This window comes from Cystoisospora suis (genome assembly GCF_002600585.1).
Source record: "Cystoisospora suis strain Wien I chromosome Unknown contig_1631, whole genome shotgun sequence".
In the NCBI taxonomy this organism is placed as follows: domain Eukaryota; phylum Apicomplexa; class Conoidasida; order Eucoccidiorida; family Sarcocystidae; genus Cystoisospora; species Cystoisospora suis.
In genome coordinates, this window is record NW_027154431.1 from 2,113 (window position 1) to 16,554 (window position 14,442).

Here is a 14,442-nt window from a genome sequence, read left to right on the forward strand (position 1 = left end):
TTCTCATCCTCCTTATCCTGTTCCTCCTCAGGGTTCTCGTCTTCATCGTTACCGACTACATAGTCTTTCACTGTTCCGCTCGCATCTTTGATCTTTTCTCCAGCCGCGCTCATAGTATCTTTCACCCCTTCCTTGAGATCATCCGCTTTTTCACGAGCCTGTTCTAGCAAACCCGGAGATTCGTCATCGCCTTCTTCCTTGTCCTTACCGTCTTCCTCTTGCAGAAGCCGTTGTTCTGAAGGTGTGTCAACTTGCAAGTGTCTGTCCTCGAGTTCGGAAGAAACTGGTCCAAGGACGACAGCAAGTGTACCGAGGAAGACGAGGAAGGAAAGGCTGACACGCCCCCCGAAACATTTTGGGAGACCCATTATGACGAGTAAAATCTGACCGGCAACAGGCGACTGATCTTAAACAAAAGGGCGAAGCAGGTTTCACGCAGCAACGAACAAAAAAAAAGTAAGTGGTCAGATGATACTTCACCTGATTGTGTATTCGTGTCGAAGCCGACCGCTCTGCTCGAACGGTGCAATCTTGTTGCGGTTCCACTCTGTAGCTAGCTAGATCTGCAGCATCAGCTCGAGGCCCTGCACCGGTGGTCTGCGATGGAAACCGCAGCTGAAAACTTGGGCAGCTCGAGAAGTTACCTAAACGCGAACGGAGTCACCACGCAGAGAAGGCGCTATTCTGTGCCTCATCACGTGGGTGAGTGGCTTTATTCAACGGGGGGCACCTCTTCCATCGATACTTTCCATTCGGTACGTATTGGCACCAAGGGCCCCTTGCGGCCTCTTCCCTTAGCACGTCCTTATCTGGTCTGCTCTCTGATCGCCGCTGTATACTGTCCTTGACGAAATTGTCCGTGAGGACTTCCGCCAGCCAGGTCGGATCTTCTCGGTTTCAACTAAAAAGGTAGTATGTTCCTCGTGGTTGTCCTGCGTACTGTTTCCTCGATAGCTAGTATCACGGCGCTGAAAGAGAAGCCAATCGACCGAAAAGCTTTCGGGCTTGCGGATGCCGCTGTGCCACGACACAGGGCGCATCCCACTGGCTCTTTGGCGCGAGAGTCCGTGGAAAGTGGACTGTGTCAGTCCCACATTCTTCCTGTACTGAGCCCTGCCATAGCACGCACCAGGCAGCGACCCTGAACCCCAGACATCCTTCTCGACTGCAAAACTGCACCGTGCTTTTGCGGTTCCCCAGTCGATACTGGTAAGGCCTGTGCGGGAGCTTGGAACGCTCTTTCTCTGTGAGTGCCCACTCCACTTGACGAGTGCTAACCGTGTCATCACGTTCCGATTCATCGAACGTCCGGCAGTCTTACGGACACTTCCGATCTTCGTTGGTAGAACAGATAGCAAGAACTGGTGCTGGGTGCTGCGTCGGGTAAGCTGCTTCGTCGTCGGCGCACGCAGGACAGGGGTGGCAATGTTTCTCCCTCCTCCGGGGGTGCAGTTGCACAATTGCATCAGTACCGCGGAACAAAACCGTATTTCTGGGCTATCGCCGGCAAATGGTGGAGTTTGCAGGTATCTCAGCACTCGTCCTATATACCTATGGGGAAACAGCACAGCCTCAGAATACCAGGAAGGATAAATCCTGGTAGGTTCCTGTACTTTCTGGAGAGAAGAAAGCGAGCTGAACGCTGAGGTTTTTACAGGCACAAGAGACACGCGGACTAACGAACACGCGGCTCCATGTGGGAAGGACTAAGTCGCAGCAGGTTACGTCGACGGTTTGAGCTCCTCAAACCCTGCCTAACGACTTTCCCCCAGGAACCTGAGAACGCGCGCCTTCGTCGGCGGAATTCAGTCCGCGGAACGCGCGTGACGTCTCTACAAGCTCTTTTGCACCCTCGACAACCACTTTTTGTCGTTCTCCGATGTTTGTTGGGTCTTTCTGTTTCTCGTGAGAAGTCTTTCTTTCTTCGGCGGTGTACCAACCTACAGCTGGGGCCCGTTTCAGCGACTAAAATGCCTCCGTCTGCTGGTGCTTCCTTTCTCGTCATGATGGTTCATCACGATCGACGAGGTCAAAAACTTCGAGCAGTCACCTCGGACGGGGACTGCCGTCTCCGCAGACAGGTCGTTCTGTTTACTTTTATCTTCTCGGTAATGTGGTTGTCCTGTGCTGTCGGAGTTAGCGGAGTTGCGTCTGACCCAGTTCAGGATCCTGATGCAGGTGACCTCGCCACGACGACTTCGGGCCCCGGTGAGCCACGTAACATTCTTCAAGCGGGTTCTGAGTCTCTCGACGCCAGCGGGGGGACCAATCGCACAGCCGGGACGGTTGAGCTTGAAGAAGTGCCGCACAGTCCGGCTAGACTGTACTCTGACCAACGCCGTGGCGATCCTGCCATTTCGGACCATGCCGCTGTAAATTTGCGTGGTACTGGCCGTCGCACGGGAGATCAGCTTCACACAGGTCCGGAGGTGCAAGTGGCCGACAAGCTACGGCTGCTCGACTCCGCGAAACCGCGTCAGATGCAGCACCCGATCGGGTCGATGCGACAGTCAGTTTCAAGCGCGGGAATCAACCAAGGCTCGGGGGTGTCCGCGCTGCACCAAAGAGCTGCGATTCTCCAGCACTCGAATAATCCCCGGACAAACTTCTTGCCGGGCATGGTTGGTGTTGTGCAGGTGGACCCCGAGTCAGTTCAGCATCCTGCCGGGATGGGCCGGCTCGACATGTATCGAGGCAATCAGTTCGACTGGCTTTCCGGTCTTCCTAATATTGGCATATACTGATATTCCCGTGGAGAATCTTTTCGTCCCTGCGTTTTTGTGCCTGTCGGCTTTATTGGGCTCTCAACCGGGAAGGGTAGTGCGTTTTTTAGCAAACCCGTGTGTGTGACCTGTGTCTTTTCTTCGCCAGAGCGGTAGTGACACTCGCTCGGTGTCGTCTTGAGCGAAATGAGAGCCACCGTTGATGCTATCCGGCGTTCTGCAACTTAGAGAGACAGCCGTTGTAGAAGAGTACGGACGGATTTTCTATCAGCGGCGTCGCGTCACATTGTTCGCACTCTTTCTAACGGAAACCTGCCTATCCACGTTCTTTTGCAGCGCCTTTGTCGAAATAGCCCGACACGACCGAATTGCCCAAGGTACTAGCGGTGGCCGCTGGTAGACGCTAACCTGAAAGCATTTCGTGAACACGCAGGGATACGCGGCGCCAGTTTCATGTGGGTTTTCTGCCGGTGCCCCGCCCTAGCGTGACAGAGAACCCTGGGGTGCCTGACGCTGGCGGATCCCGTCGTTTTCTTTGTGGCGATTATTATGCATACGTAACAGCTCGAAATTCTGAGCACAGGAAACTCTACACTGATCTCTGTTATCCACGGGGCTGCTTGGGGGCGAAACAGAGGCTCCAGTTGCAACCAGAAGCTCACTTCCTCGGGTACGTTTACACGGATCCGAAGCGGGCCGCAACCCGTGACGCTGATCCAGCCGAGGCCACAAATCACAATGTCTGCGGCGGTTTCCTGCCATCCCCGGCCTCCCACCTGTGTTCACAAACACCAACGGGAACACTCTGGACAACCCGAATTCTCTAACAGTCTCACCAGGTCAATCGCCGGCCTCTAAGGGAATGTTTTCTTCGGGGCTTCCGCAGGTTGGCTAAGCAAGTGCGTTGAGTGGGGTAATCTGCTCCCGTCGTTAGTCGGCTGATGTTTTCCCCCTGCCCCTTTGATCCAGTCTCCACTGATGGGTAGCGAGACCAAGGGGGGGGGGGCCCACTGGTTTACGTACCTCATTGGTTGCGCACAGTGTTACGTTAGGAGGTTTCCACGCGCTTCGAAACCGCTTCTCTGAGCGCGCGCTGTTGCTGCTGGTCTCGGAGTGGAGCTTCAGTGGGGAAGCTGCATTTGCTCAGGACCCTTTAATTCATGCATACGACTACTGAGCACGTGTTCTTACTAGGACAGCCAACGGATGACGAGATGCTGGTTTACGTACTTTGGTTCCCGGCAGTGTTGCCTTACTCACCTCAAAGTCTATCGGGGCTAGCGGACTCAGAGCAGCAATTCTGTCAGGGGAGAATGGAGGGAAGAGACGCCTGTATCGAGAGGACAGAGGGGCACAGCTGTTACCGGCACTGCAGACTGCAACGGTGATGGGCAAAGCGGTGTCGGAGGGGCTCTCGACTGTTCCTCTCCCCACTACAGAGAAGCCGCAAAAAACAGACGCGGGTCGGCCTAGAAAGGCATGAGCGATAGTGCGCCACGTGCTCTTTGCTCCGAGGGCGGGGAGCTGCTAGCGCTCAGCACTGGCCACCCGTAAAAGCGCGTGAAGATATCAGGCGGCAGGTCTACAGTGCTCTTCAACTGAATTTCCCTCTTGGTAGTCTACCAACTGACCTTCTCTGCAGTGCCAGCCTCTCTTCGTGAGCGCTTTGGCTCTTGGTGAAAGGCCGGAGCAAGAGGGAACGACTGACGAAAAAGGAGAAAAAGCAGCGTTGACTGCTAACTAGTTCGATGCGCGCCAGTCCCCCCAACCAGACCCCATGACCTTCAGCGATACTAGCTGATGACAGGTGGAGGGCGGCAGTGGGCAGCGAGGCTTGAAGCTCTTCCTGAGACAAAAACGAGAACGACATACGGGTAAATAACACTGGACACTATTCTAAAAAGGCCTGGGTGTTGACGAAGAGCCTTCCCCTGACTTAGCTTACTAACTCCCCCAGCGCCTCGGGGCGTAGTGCCTGGGACAAGTTGCAAGATACTACGTGGGACGATGACCATACACTTCAGAAATACGTTTCCAGCGTGCATTGCAAACTAAAGGAAACAAAAAGATAAAGAGATCCGTCCCAGGTATTCGTCTCAGTTGCACCGCTATCTTGACCCAACAGGCCCATACCGGTCTACATACACAATGAAGCACGGGATGCTTGTGACGCGTGATACACACGTGAAGTCTGCGTGCACGCTGATACCTAGCAAGTGGCAAAATGCTCCCTGTCACGACGATGCCCTGCCACCTCGGACACGCGCCAGCCTTAAGCTGCTCCGATTGAGTGTAAGCTCTTTGATCTACCAAGGTTCCTAGCCCTCTGTCCTGGTTGTACGGAGATATCTATGTGATCGCTTTGCTAACTTGCGTTAGGAGAGTCGAGTAGTTGCCTTTAAGAAAGATTCCAGGCGTGTCGATGATCTTCCAGGACTTATTGACGGAGAGAGGAATGAAATCTAAAGTCGTCCCAGGCAAAGGACACGCCGCTGCTGCTGCTTTGGCTCCTTTCAGCCGTGGCTTTCTCTGATGCAGCAACACAACACTTTCAGATCAAACATGCTGGCACTTGATCTCGGAGGCTGCACACGCCAAGCGGGGTTTTGTTCAAGTTGGAGGGTAGGAGAACACGGGGGAATCCGCGGAAACAGGAAGAGGCGAGGCAGTTCGCAGAAGAGTCAGGGACAGCTTTCGTGACCAAGCTAGCTTTACTGTGTTTGGAAGTGGGCTCAGATAACAGGCACTCACCAGCAGAGATGTCCACAGCGATGGCGAATACTGGCGGGAAATAACAAAAGAACCATTTACTACTCTCAGGCTTGGTGAAGGACGACACTTCTCACGCATGGGCTTTAGTGTCGCTGTATCTCTCGTCTCCTTGTCTGCACCTCTTCCTTTGACGCAGAGGAAATGTGTGTCAGTCATCGCAGTGTATGCCTACGTGCTACAAAAACAAGTTTTTCACCTCCGCTTCTTCATTGACGTAAACTGCTTAGATTCCCCGTCTTCAATGGCTATCAACAAATGGTCTCACGCGGCCACTTCGTCCCCGTGTCCGGGTCCCCGGGTTGGGGGACTGGGACACCGGGAGACTTACAGCAGCACAGGCATTCCCGGGTCCATCTGCTTGTGCGCCGTCTCTCTTTCCATGCTCTTCCCTCTCATGGGAGTGAGCTTTCGCTAGAATCTTATTAAGAAAAGACGACTTTCCCGCATTAGCCGCACCAATCATGTACACAGGTCGACGACGCCTTGAAGCTTCTTTTCCTAGCTCATTGATCAAATGCGTCAAACCGGCGCCGGACTTATTGCTGATCTGAGAGAGTCGGGAAAAAGAACGAAAGGTTGATACAATACGCTATTACGTGGCTATACAGAGATAGGACCATACAAGCCTGTACTGGATTATGAGAAGAAAGAAACTCCTACAGCATACGCGAAATGAAAGCTGGCGACCGCGGCGAAGAAACCAGCTTACGAGTGACCACATCAAGGAAGACACTGTCTTGAGTAGACCATGCGCCCCAGACGGCGACGAGAAGGGTTAGAAAACTTCTGTTTTCTGGAGTGTGTGCTTATATATAGACGTTTTAGAGGCACGCAGATACTTGTGTGTGCGAGGGATTTGAAGTGTATGTGAGAACGACTTACTAGTATGGGTCAAGGAGAGAAATGCATAATCTACGAGGACGTTCGAAGTTGAAAGCAGAGTGCAGGCACTGTTGTTCACTCACCCACAGCCTCTTGTTATAGAGGACTCGCACTATGTTCGGAAATCAGAGGCCTACCGAACGACAACAACCGGGGCGAACCCTTCAAAGATAGAGTATTGTGTGGTTGCGTCGAGCGACTCGTTTTTTCTTTCTCCTGTCAAAACGCACTTTAGGAAGCAGATCTCCAGGCAGTAATCTACGACGCCGGACGCTAGTTGTATGTCTGATCTAGAACAATCGAACTTGCTTCGGATCAAGAAATGACGTGCTGCTAACCACAGAAAGAAACACCTTCGTGAACTGCCTTTCTCATTTGTCTGTCCCACTCCACTGTAGTAGGACACAGGTCCTCCACAACATCCAAAGCTTTGCCTTCATAAGACGGGGACACTATCCGAATGGGTGACGCCAGTACTTGGACGTGCTGGGGTACTTGAGGTTGTTTCACCGATGGGGCGTGACACGCATGTGTACTAAACCCTGAAGCAGGGGTGAGAGGCTACCTTATAACTGGCTGTCTCGGTTTGAAGGTCGGCTCACCATGAATACATTTTTGACGGAGAAATCTTTCAGTTTGTATGCGCTTGAGATCATCCGGTAGACATAGTTTCTGGCTACACCGCTGTTAGTTACACAACGGGTTCGGAAGCCCTCAGCTTTGGAATCGAAGGGAGCATCAGGCCTTCGAAGACTACCAGGAAGCAAGTCGCACTTTGTGACGGCCACATATAAGGGATTGACGCGGACTAGCTCCGGAAGTGCTGGAAGAAGCTCAAGAGACGTCAAGTCAAGTACTAGGAGAAAAATACACCTGTGCTCAAAGGAGAAAAGAAAGAGATGTCTCCTTGACAAGCATGACTAGATCAACCTGTACACAGGTTTACATGTATCCTTCCTCTATATGAAGAGACGACTTCACTGGGACATATGAGCTGTGAACCAGCGCACACAAGCCGCCAGTAGTGCATATGTACGCACGCCTTCGCCCCGCGCTCGTAGTGAGTACACTGACTGGTCATGGAGACACGCGAGACAAGCTCGTCTGCTCACAGGGTGTCTGTACCGTATGATATCACACGAGAATACAAAGGCTCTCTTAAGAAGAAAGGATCGAAACTATCAGGCCACTTCCATGACAACCTCTCCTCCTTTCACTGCTGTCTCCATACGATGCGCCATTTGAGTTATCTTCTAGAGAAGAACCCGTCTGCACTCAAGTATGCAGCTCAGAAGAAAGTTCCTAATAGATAGTCCTGTCTGATAAGATTACCGGTGGTATAATAGTCTAGAACATAAGACTACTAGCACCCGAATAGAAAGTTTATATACCTTTATTGTGCACGAGGGAATGCTACGCGGACTAAGAGGATTACCTCTTAGAGAAAAGTGTGACAAAGTACCCAGTCATACCTCTCTTGTCCTGAGTCACTCTACAGTAGACACTCCCAGGATGAGCTATGCAGCACTTCAACTGAGAACCCACCACGCATGTGTACACCAGTTCGCCGGTATTGTGTTCGTGTAGACGCTGTAGTGTAAATGCGCTACCGCCTCTCTTTCAAGAAGACATCTACAAGACGTCAAGCGTCTCCATTCCCCTGTCTCTATCAACAGACACCGCCTTCTGTACGAATGTCTCCGCCCTCCTGTGCTGGGGTCTGTACACTCGCATTCGAGCCTGGGTGTGACAAAGGCCGGGAACGTGCGGACAGTCGGCGGAAAGACATTTCTCTTTGTTTACTTTACCTCTTAGTCCTCAGAGATGCAATAAGCTGCTTGAAGCGGTCCGGATGGAACAGCTTCTCGTCTCCAGAGAATTTGACCCGAAGGCGCTCGTCTATCTTTTTGCCGGCACGAATCGCGTGACACCTCTGGCACAACACCTGAGCGTTCTCTAAACACAAAACTCTAGAGAAATCAGCCTCCCTGCCGTGTTTCCACTTCGCATCAAACTGTGCTCTTGGACCAGATACTCTACTACGGGGTAGACAATAGAGAGCGGACGGTGTTGGTCACAACACCTCCAAAGGAGCCGCGGTGCGTCCTTGCAACTAGCAGGAAAGCGTTGAATCACTTTCAGATAGCGCGGCTGTGAGTTGTTGTCTTAGATACTTCCTCCAGAACTCAGGCTCGATACTCATGGACCTCTTGTGACGCGACATGGAAGAGAATGGAAATGGTGGACCCACGCCCACACGCCGTTGAATAAGAAGGAACATACTCGAAATAAAATGGTCTGCGCCATGTGCCATAGTACACCTACAGAAGTTGGTGTGTGTCACCTGATGTAGCGACACAATTCCACATGCATCATCTAGCGCTAGGGACGCGAAGCTTGAAATACGGTAAAAAAGCGATACTGGCTGCATCCTACTTGCCAGGATGTTGTGAGTAACCAGTTGCCGCTGTCAAGCAAAACTACACCGGCGTGAAAATTACCTAAACCTGCCAGACCGACAACAGAGGTCTGTACACTCGAGCTCATCCACCTGGGGATAGACAGGCATGCGTTTCACCTACCTCATGAGAAAGGAAAGAAGAAAGAGAGGGAGGGACAAAAAGTTGAAAATACAGACAGTGAGAAAGCAATGGCACGGACAGGAGTTCTGAGGGGCCCCAGTTCCTCTTGAGAAAGAAATACCAACTCTCCCTCTAAACAGAAGTTGCCGGCCTTTTTCTGCCTGGTTTGGCTGAGCAAGAGACAGTCTAAGCTGGAGTTAGGTTGTGGAAGGCTTGCTAGGCATGAAGACATCTATCCTGTTACAAGAGCAGCGGTGGTGCTTTGTACCAGGATCTAGCACGGGACTTCAGTTCACAACTAGAAAACTAACTCAGTCACTCTTTAACATTTCGTGTACACGCTCGTACTGAAGGCGTTGTATGTCCTGCTTAAAGCATACCTGCTTTTGTTTGTTCTCGGCGGCAGTCTTCTCAGGTCTCTCGTCCTTCGTATCCTGTGGTACCTCAAGCAGAGGGGGAAGGTCAGTCAGCTCTGTCTCTGTCCCCAGGTCTCGCGGCAAGCCGTCAAGCGCCGCTGATTTCATGAGAGGATCTTTAGTGTTTTCTTCCTTCTCCTGTAGGTGCTCCGCATCACTGTCTATATCTCGTTGTCTGCCAGTCAGTGCTGGTAGGTTGTCAGCTCCATCAGGGGTCATTAACCTTTCCATCTTTTCGAAGTCCCCGGCTTCTATATCATCGAGGGTGCTGTCGTCAACTTCTCCTTCTCGTCCTACCTCCACTTTGCGACCTGATGCTTCCTCGTCGTCATCTTCATCGGTTGTGATATCTCCATTGTAGTCGCATGCGATCCGAAGTTTCTCGAACACCTCCTCCTCGCTTACACCTCCTGCCTTCGCTATGGCCTGGACAAACGTATTGAAGTCGACGCCGTCGGACCGACTGGCAAGCGCGACAACCTTGTCCATGTCGTCCCCGGTAGAAGCGAAAGCTCTTTCTGCTGCCTCCGGCTCACTCAAATCAACTGTTGTAGAGAACGGAGTCCCCGGGGAAGAAGCCGAAGAACACAGAGAAGCAGCAGAAAGACTACTGACGTCTGAGGGGTCTGTCGACTCCTCTTCTCCACACAGTCGAGGACTGACATATCCAGCTCCAAGAGGGTTCCGTGTCTGAGGAATGAATAAACTCAGACAAAAGCGGAGAGAAAAAGTCCAAGATATGAGCTCTTGAAACGAAGGACCACACGCACCCGCGACAGGCGAAACTGCAGGCAGTTCAAATGTTCTGTGCTGTCTCCGCAAACCCATGAAAAAAGGCTGTTAGTCACAAGAAAAGACGAGGACTATCCAGCGTCCCCAGACACGTATATCACCGCACTCCCTCGAAGCTTCAGCCAGGCTTATAAGGGCCTATGTGAACACGTTCCACGAGACAAGGGTGAGATTTTCAAGCTTTGGGTATGTATGTACTGTACTCAGAGAGGTGCATCTAATCCAGGTACATAGGCGCACTAGAGCTCATACCGCCAGACACAAACAAGGCAGGTTACGGGCATGGGTACCCCACTCCACAAAGTAGAGGAGAGAAGAAAACACCTTCGTCTGGTCGTCTTGACCAGTGAAGTTCAGGTGTTAGGCCGTATAGATCATGAGGTCTCCTTTGTTTGGACGGACGTTTCCACCGGGGCTCTGTCCCTCGAGTAAGAAGTGGCCGAGGAGCTGCGGAAGTGAAGCCGCGTCTGGCTGAGCTCAGTCCGTATATGCGTGTGGAAAATAGGCTTGCCGCAGTGTATTAGCTGAGGCGCCAAATGAAAACAAGCATGTGACGGTATACGAAAGCACGGCCGAGATGGGAGTTGATTGCCTCTCGACAGTATGTTGTCCTTATACCTGGAAAGCGGCTCCACACCCCGGGCAGCAGTTCTTCTTGACGCAGAGCTCTGCTGTCTGCACGTACATCTCGGGAACGGTGTCTCCCCGTTTTTTCTCCTTGGCCGTCTTGAAGAATCTATCGGGATTCGATCTGTTTGGAAGTAACAGGCACGAAAGTCTCTTGGAAGAAAGCAGGTACACTTTCTTCAGAAGGCGTCGTATAAGAAGAGAATGCAACAGTGAGCCTGAATAGCTGCGGGAACTGCAGTATGCACGAGGATTAGAGGAAATAACTCCAATCATGAATAGGGAACATGAAGTCAGGCCGCCTGTCTTCCCTGACGACAAGGCTCCGAACCCACCTTAGCGCCGTACACCTGATCTTACCTAATCCACCTGGTATACAAGGGTGAATAGACAAGCACGGTGGAAGAAGCTCGAAAGGAACCTTCACATCCTACTCATGTGTCATTCAAGGGAGAATAGCAGGTATCGGCATATCTATCCAAGGGATCGCCGGTGTCTGCCGAGTGTCGCAGAGAGTGGCCGGCCAACTCACACCTAAACCTCGTGCACGTTATCTCTCCTTACACTCTACGTACAGTTCAGGCGAGTCAGGATTATATATCATACATGGGCTTACGCCGATACGTAAAACTCTAGTGATAGTAGTAGCACTCGTGGCCTAACTGTCATACAGGAATGACTACTACAGAGCTGCTTTCTGGACCGCTTAAGTGGCTAGGTATAGAGACCTACAACCGTAGTTCTTCTAAGCGCTCTCGCTCTTCTTCTTCATGAGTTAGTCTTTCAAGCTCGTCTATTGTATCATCATCTGCCTTGCTGTTTTTGAATCTCTCATCTTCAACACGGGCCCGCCTGATTCCTGTCCGGTGGTCAAAGCGTTCTATATCACTTTGCTTCTTTGCTTGAGATCGTGAGCTCGGAGAAATGAATTGATGTAGCTCCATTCCTGTCTCTGTTGCACCTCGTTCATTGAAAAGTGATGCTTGCTCGAGGACCTTATCTCGCAACTTCGAATACCATTCTTCATCTCCATCTTTCGCTTCCTCATCCAACTCCGCAAGAGCTGTCATAAGCTTCTTCCGTCGCTCTTCAGCCTCACTTGCTATACTTCCCTTCTCCTCTCTTAACCCATCTCCCGGCTCTTTCATATCAGGTTGCCAGTCACTCGTCTCGCTCACCCCGCGTCCTCTTTCTCCTGTATCTGCTCCGTCGTGGCCCTCACCCTTCTTTCTTCGTCGTTTCTTCTTCCTTGGAGAGGAAGCGACATCAGAGAGGAAGTTGGGTGCATGAGCAGCCCCGAGAAAATTCATCCCCATAGGCCTCTCTGGCTTCCCTTCGGGTACTCTACAGAGAAAGTCAGATAGTAGGCTTGATTTCTCCCCCCCTGCTGCCATAGAAACCTGAGGACGCAAGCATTGCCGTCTTGACGATAGAGGAAGAAAGTCTGAAGGCGAGGTCAATAAACAGTCTCTTTCAGATTCCTTCTTATTCCGGAGAAATCGGATTCTCCGGTTCTCCGGAGAAAAGAATAACGTCGTTATCCTTCGTACAGACCTTCTTCGGTGAAGGCCCGAAGTGTCTACCGGCCTACATATACCCTTGTTCAGACATGTTGAATACATGCGATCTCCTACTACTTCCTCGCCTCTTCCTTTAAAGGAGGGCCAAAGAAAAGGTAAGGGGAGACCCCGGTGGCGCTGGGCTTTGTAAACAGGATTAGTAGTAATAGCCGAATATATCAAAGATCCTGAGGAACTCTCATCCTGCTGAAGGACACAAGGTAGCTGATGTCCAGCTGTCAATACACCCGAGGGACAATAGGGGTGCGCACGCGTACCCGACAAAAGAGAGGTAAAGGAAGGAGACAGAGGGGACAAGAATGTCGAAGACAGCGGGAGACCGAAACCCCATGCCTGAGATCTCAAACCTCTACGAGAAAATGAGGATATTGAAAGTGATAGGAAGGAGGGTGGAAGAAAAGACGGATTTGTGGAAGGATATGAAACTGAAGAAACGTGATTCCCCGACAGAGGGAGAAGACACGGTAACGAAGTGGAGCTGAGAGATAAGGAAGGGGGGACTACAGAAGACAAGGGAAGAGCCGTGAAAGAAAACGATCGAACAATTGCAGAGACTGGATCCGATGCTATGTTAGGGGTACATAGTGTACCTTGGGCGTGCAAAGAGTACCAAGGAAAGGAGAGAAACAGAAAGGAGAGTAAGAGAAGTAAGAGATAGTCACACATGAAGGAAGGACAGAGATGAGAACAGGATTGCGGAAGATGTTTCAAACCCATTGGCTTGGCGTTGAAGGAAAGAAAGATAAAAAGAGGGCAAGGGGAAGGAAAGAAGTCATCTAGAATAGTCGTCTCGAAGTGTCTTTCTCGTCTCTACAGGACTCCCGAGAAAACAGCTTGAGAGGAGGAAAACCAGCAGAGAATGCAAAGAAACTCGTAGGTAGAAGCAGAAGAGTGAAGCCATCTTTGTCTGCGAGGCTCAGGGTTTGGATTCAGACATCGGGGGCTTCACTCCTCTTGAATCGAAGCTTATGATTGAAATGAGAACCCTGGACGTGCTGGTAGTAGTCGAAGAAGAGAAAGAGCATCGAGAGATGCAGGAAGGCGATTAATAGAAAGGAAGATGAAGAAGAAGAAAAACCCGCTCAAGCCAAATAGATGTGAGGGAGATGGATAGTCTGAGCATCCTTTCAAGGAAAGAAAAGCACGACGAGGAGCTGCCATCGAATTCCAACAATAGCAGACGTCAGACATGAGACAGAAGGAAGAGACAAGGGAAAGGAAGGAAGAGGAAAGAAATCGAACTGACGGTGTAAGGAGTGTGTTTCTCTCCCGCAAATCGAAGAACGAAGAAGAAAAAGAAAACCTTCGGTCTTTTTGTTGGCGAAACCTAGCACCAAGAGGCAAAGAATCAGTCCCAACCTGCACGAAGAATTCTCTAGACATGTAAAGCGGCAGCGCATCTCTGATATGTTAGAAAGAAGAACAGCAAGAGATTTTTGTCTTAAGGGGACTCTCTGCAGATGTAGAAAGACGGGAAGACAAAGACGGTGGTGACCTACTGACCGAGAATTGCCCCTCGCCATGTATACCGCAAAGAGAGTCTTCAGAAAGGTATGTACGTCTTCGTGTACATATATATATATATATATATATAGCCATATCCATACATGTATATACATATATATATATACAAATTTAGATGTATGGATACCCACGCATATGTCACCTGCCAAGCTGAAATAGAAGGCTGTCCTTTACCGAGGAAAGAACTTCAAGACAGGCTGGTGTTACAAGTACTCGAATTGACGCACACCTCTTCTTAAAAGAGGCAGAAGAAGGCAAAGACTGATAGCAAGAAATCCTTTTGTCATCGGTTGATACACTTCAAGACAGACATACAGTATCAGCAGTAACACTTAGATAGATCAATCTTGCAGCAGTCGTGTATCAAAGGCTCTCTGTCAAGAGGCTAAAAGAACCATGACAAGGAAAGGAAGACGGGCATGATGAAAACGGTGGAGGAATAATGACTGCCGCTATATCATGATAGACAAGAGGCAGGGGGGATGTGATGGGAGCACACACACTGTGCGAGCAAAAGAATAGAATTGCAAAACAGAGTCGTGGC

At 50.8% G+C, this 14,442-nt stretch overlaps 3 protein-coding genes across 3 annotated transcripts in view; all 3 read right to left on the minus strand.

The window, feature by feature from the left end:
- The window catches only part of CSUI_003590 (uncharacterized protein), a gene marked incomplete at both ends in the record, with an annotated part of 1,817 nt that extends 1,449 nt beyond the window's left edge, over positions 1–368 (minus strand). Inside the window, one exon of the mRNA XM_068063786.1 lies at positions 57–368. Coding sequence (XP_067924230.1) covers positions 57–368 — 312 coding nt within the window. The remainder of the gene's footprint in view (positions 1–56) is intronic.
- Positions 369–1,530: 1,162 nt separating this feature from the next.
- Positions 1,531–2,767, minus strand: CSUI_003591 (uncharacterized protein). Its single transcript, XM_068063787.1, has one exon. The coding sequence runs from the start codon at positions 2,364–2,366 to the stop codon at positions 1,959–1,961; it is 408 nt and encodes a 135-aa protein (XP_067924231.1). The 5' UTR covers positions 2,367–2,767; the 3' UTR covers positions 1,531–1,958.
- Positions 2,768–2,855: 88 nt separating this feature from the next.
- CSUI_003592 (nitric-oxide synthase) lies at positions 2,856–13,872 on the minus strand. The gene is made up of 11 exons (XM_068063788.1): positions 11,527–13,872; positions 10,786–10,918; positions 9,340–10,065; positions 8,186–8,322; positions 6,980–7,250; positions 5,824–6,042; positions 5,094–5,252; positions 4,355–4,569; positions 3,984–4,053; positions 3,386–3,499; positions 2,856–3,131 (listed from the first exon to the last, which is right to left on the minus strand). The coding sequence occupies exons 1-11, from the start codon at positions 13,089–13,091 to the stop codon at positions 2,991–2,993; spliced, it is 3,750 nt and encodes a 1,249-aa protein (XP_067924232.1). The 5' UTR covers positions 13,092–13,872; the 3' UTR covers positions 2,856–2,990.
- Positions 13,873–14,442: the final 570 nt, after the last annotated feature.

Bases quoted from the DNA above. Each gene is read 5' to 3' on its own strand.
- CSUI_003592 (XM_068063788.1), bottom strand. From the start codon at position 13,091: ATGGGTTTGAAACATCTTCCGCAATCCTGTTCTCATCTCTGTCCTTCC. The intron at 10,066-10,785 runs GTATAAGGACAA...TTCATTCCTCAG, and splicing joins GGTGTGGAGCCGCTTTCCAG to ACACGGAACCCTCTTGGAGC. The intron at 7,251-8,185 runs GTAAAGTAAACA...CTTTGAGCACAG, and splicing joins GCATCTCTGAGGACTAAGAG to GTGTATTTTTCTCCTAGTAC.
- CSUI_003591 (XM_068063787.1), bottom strand. From the start codon at position 2,366: ATGGTCCGAAATGGCAGGATCGCCACGGCGTTGGTCAGAGTACAGTCT.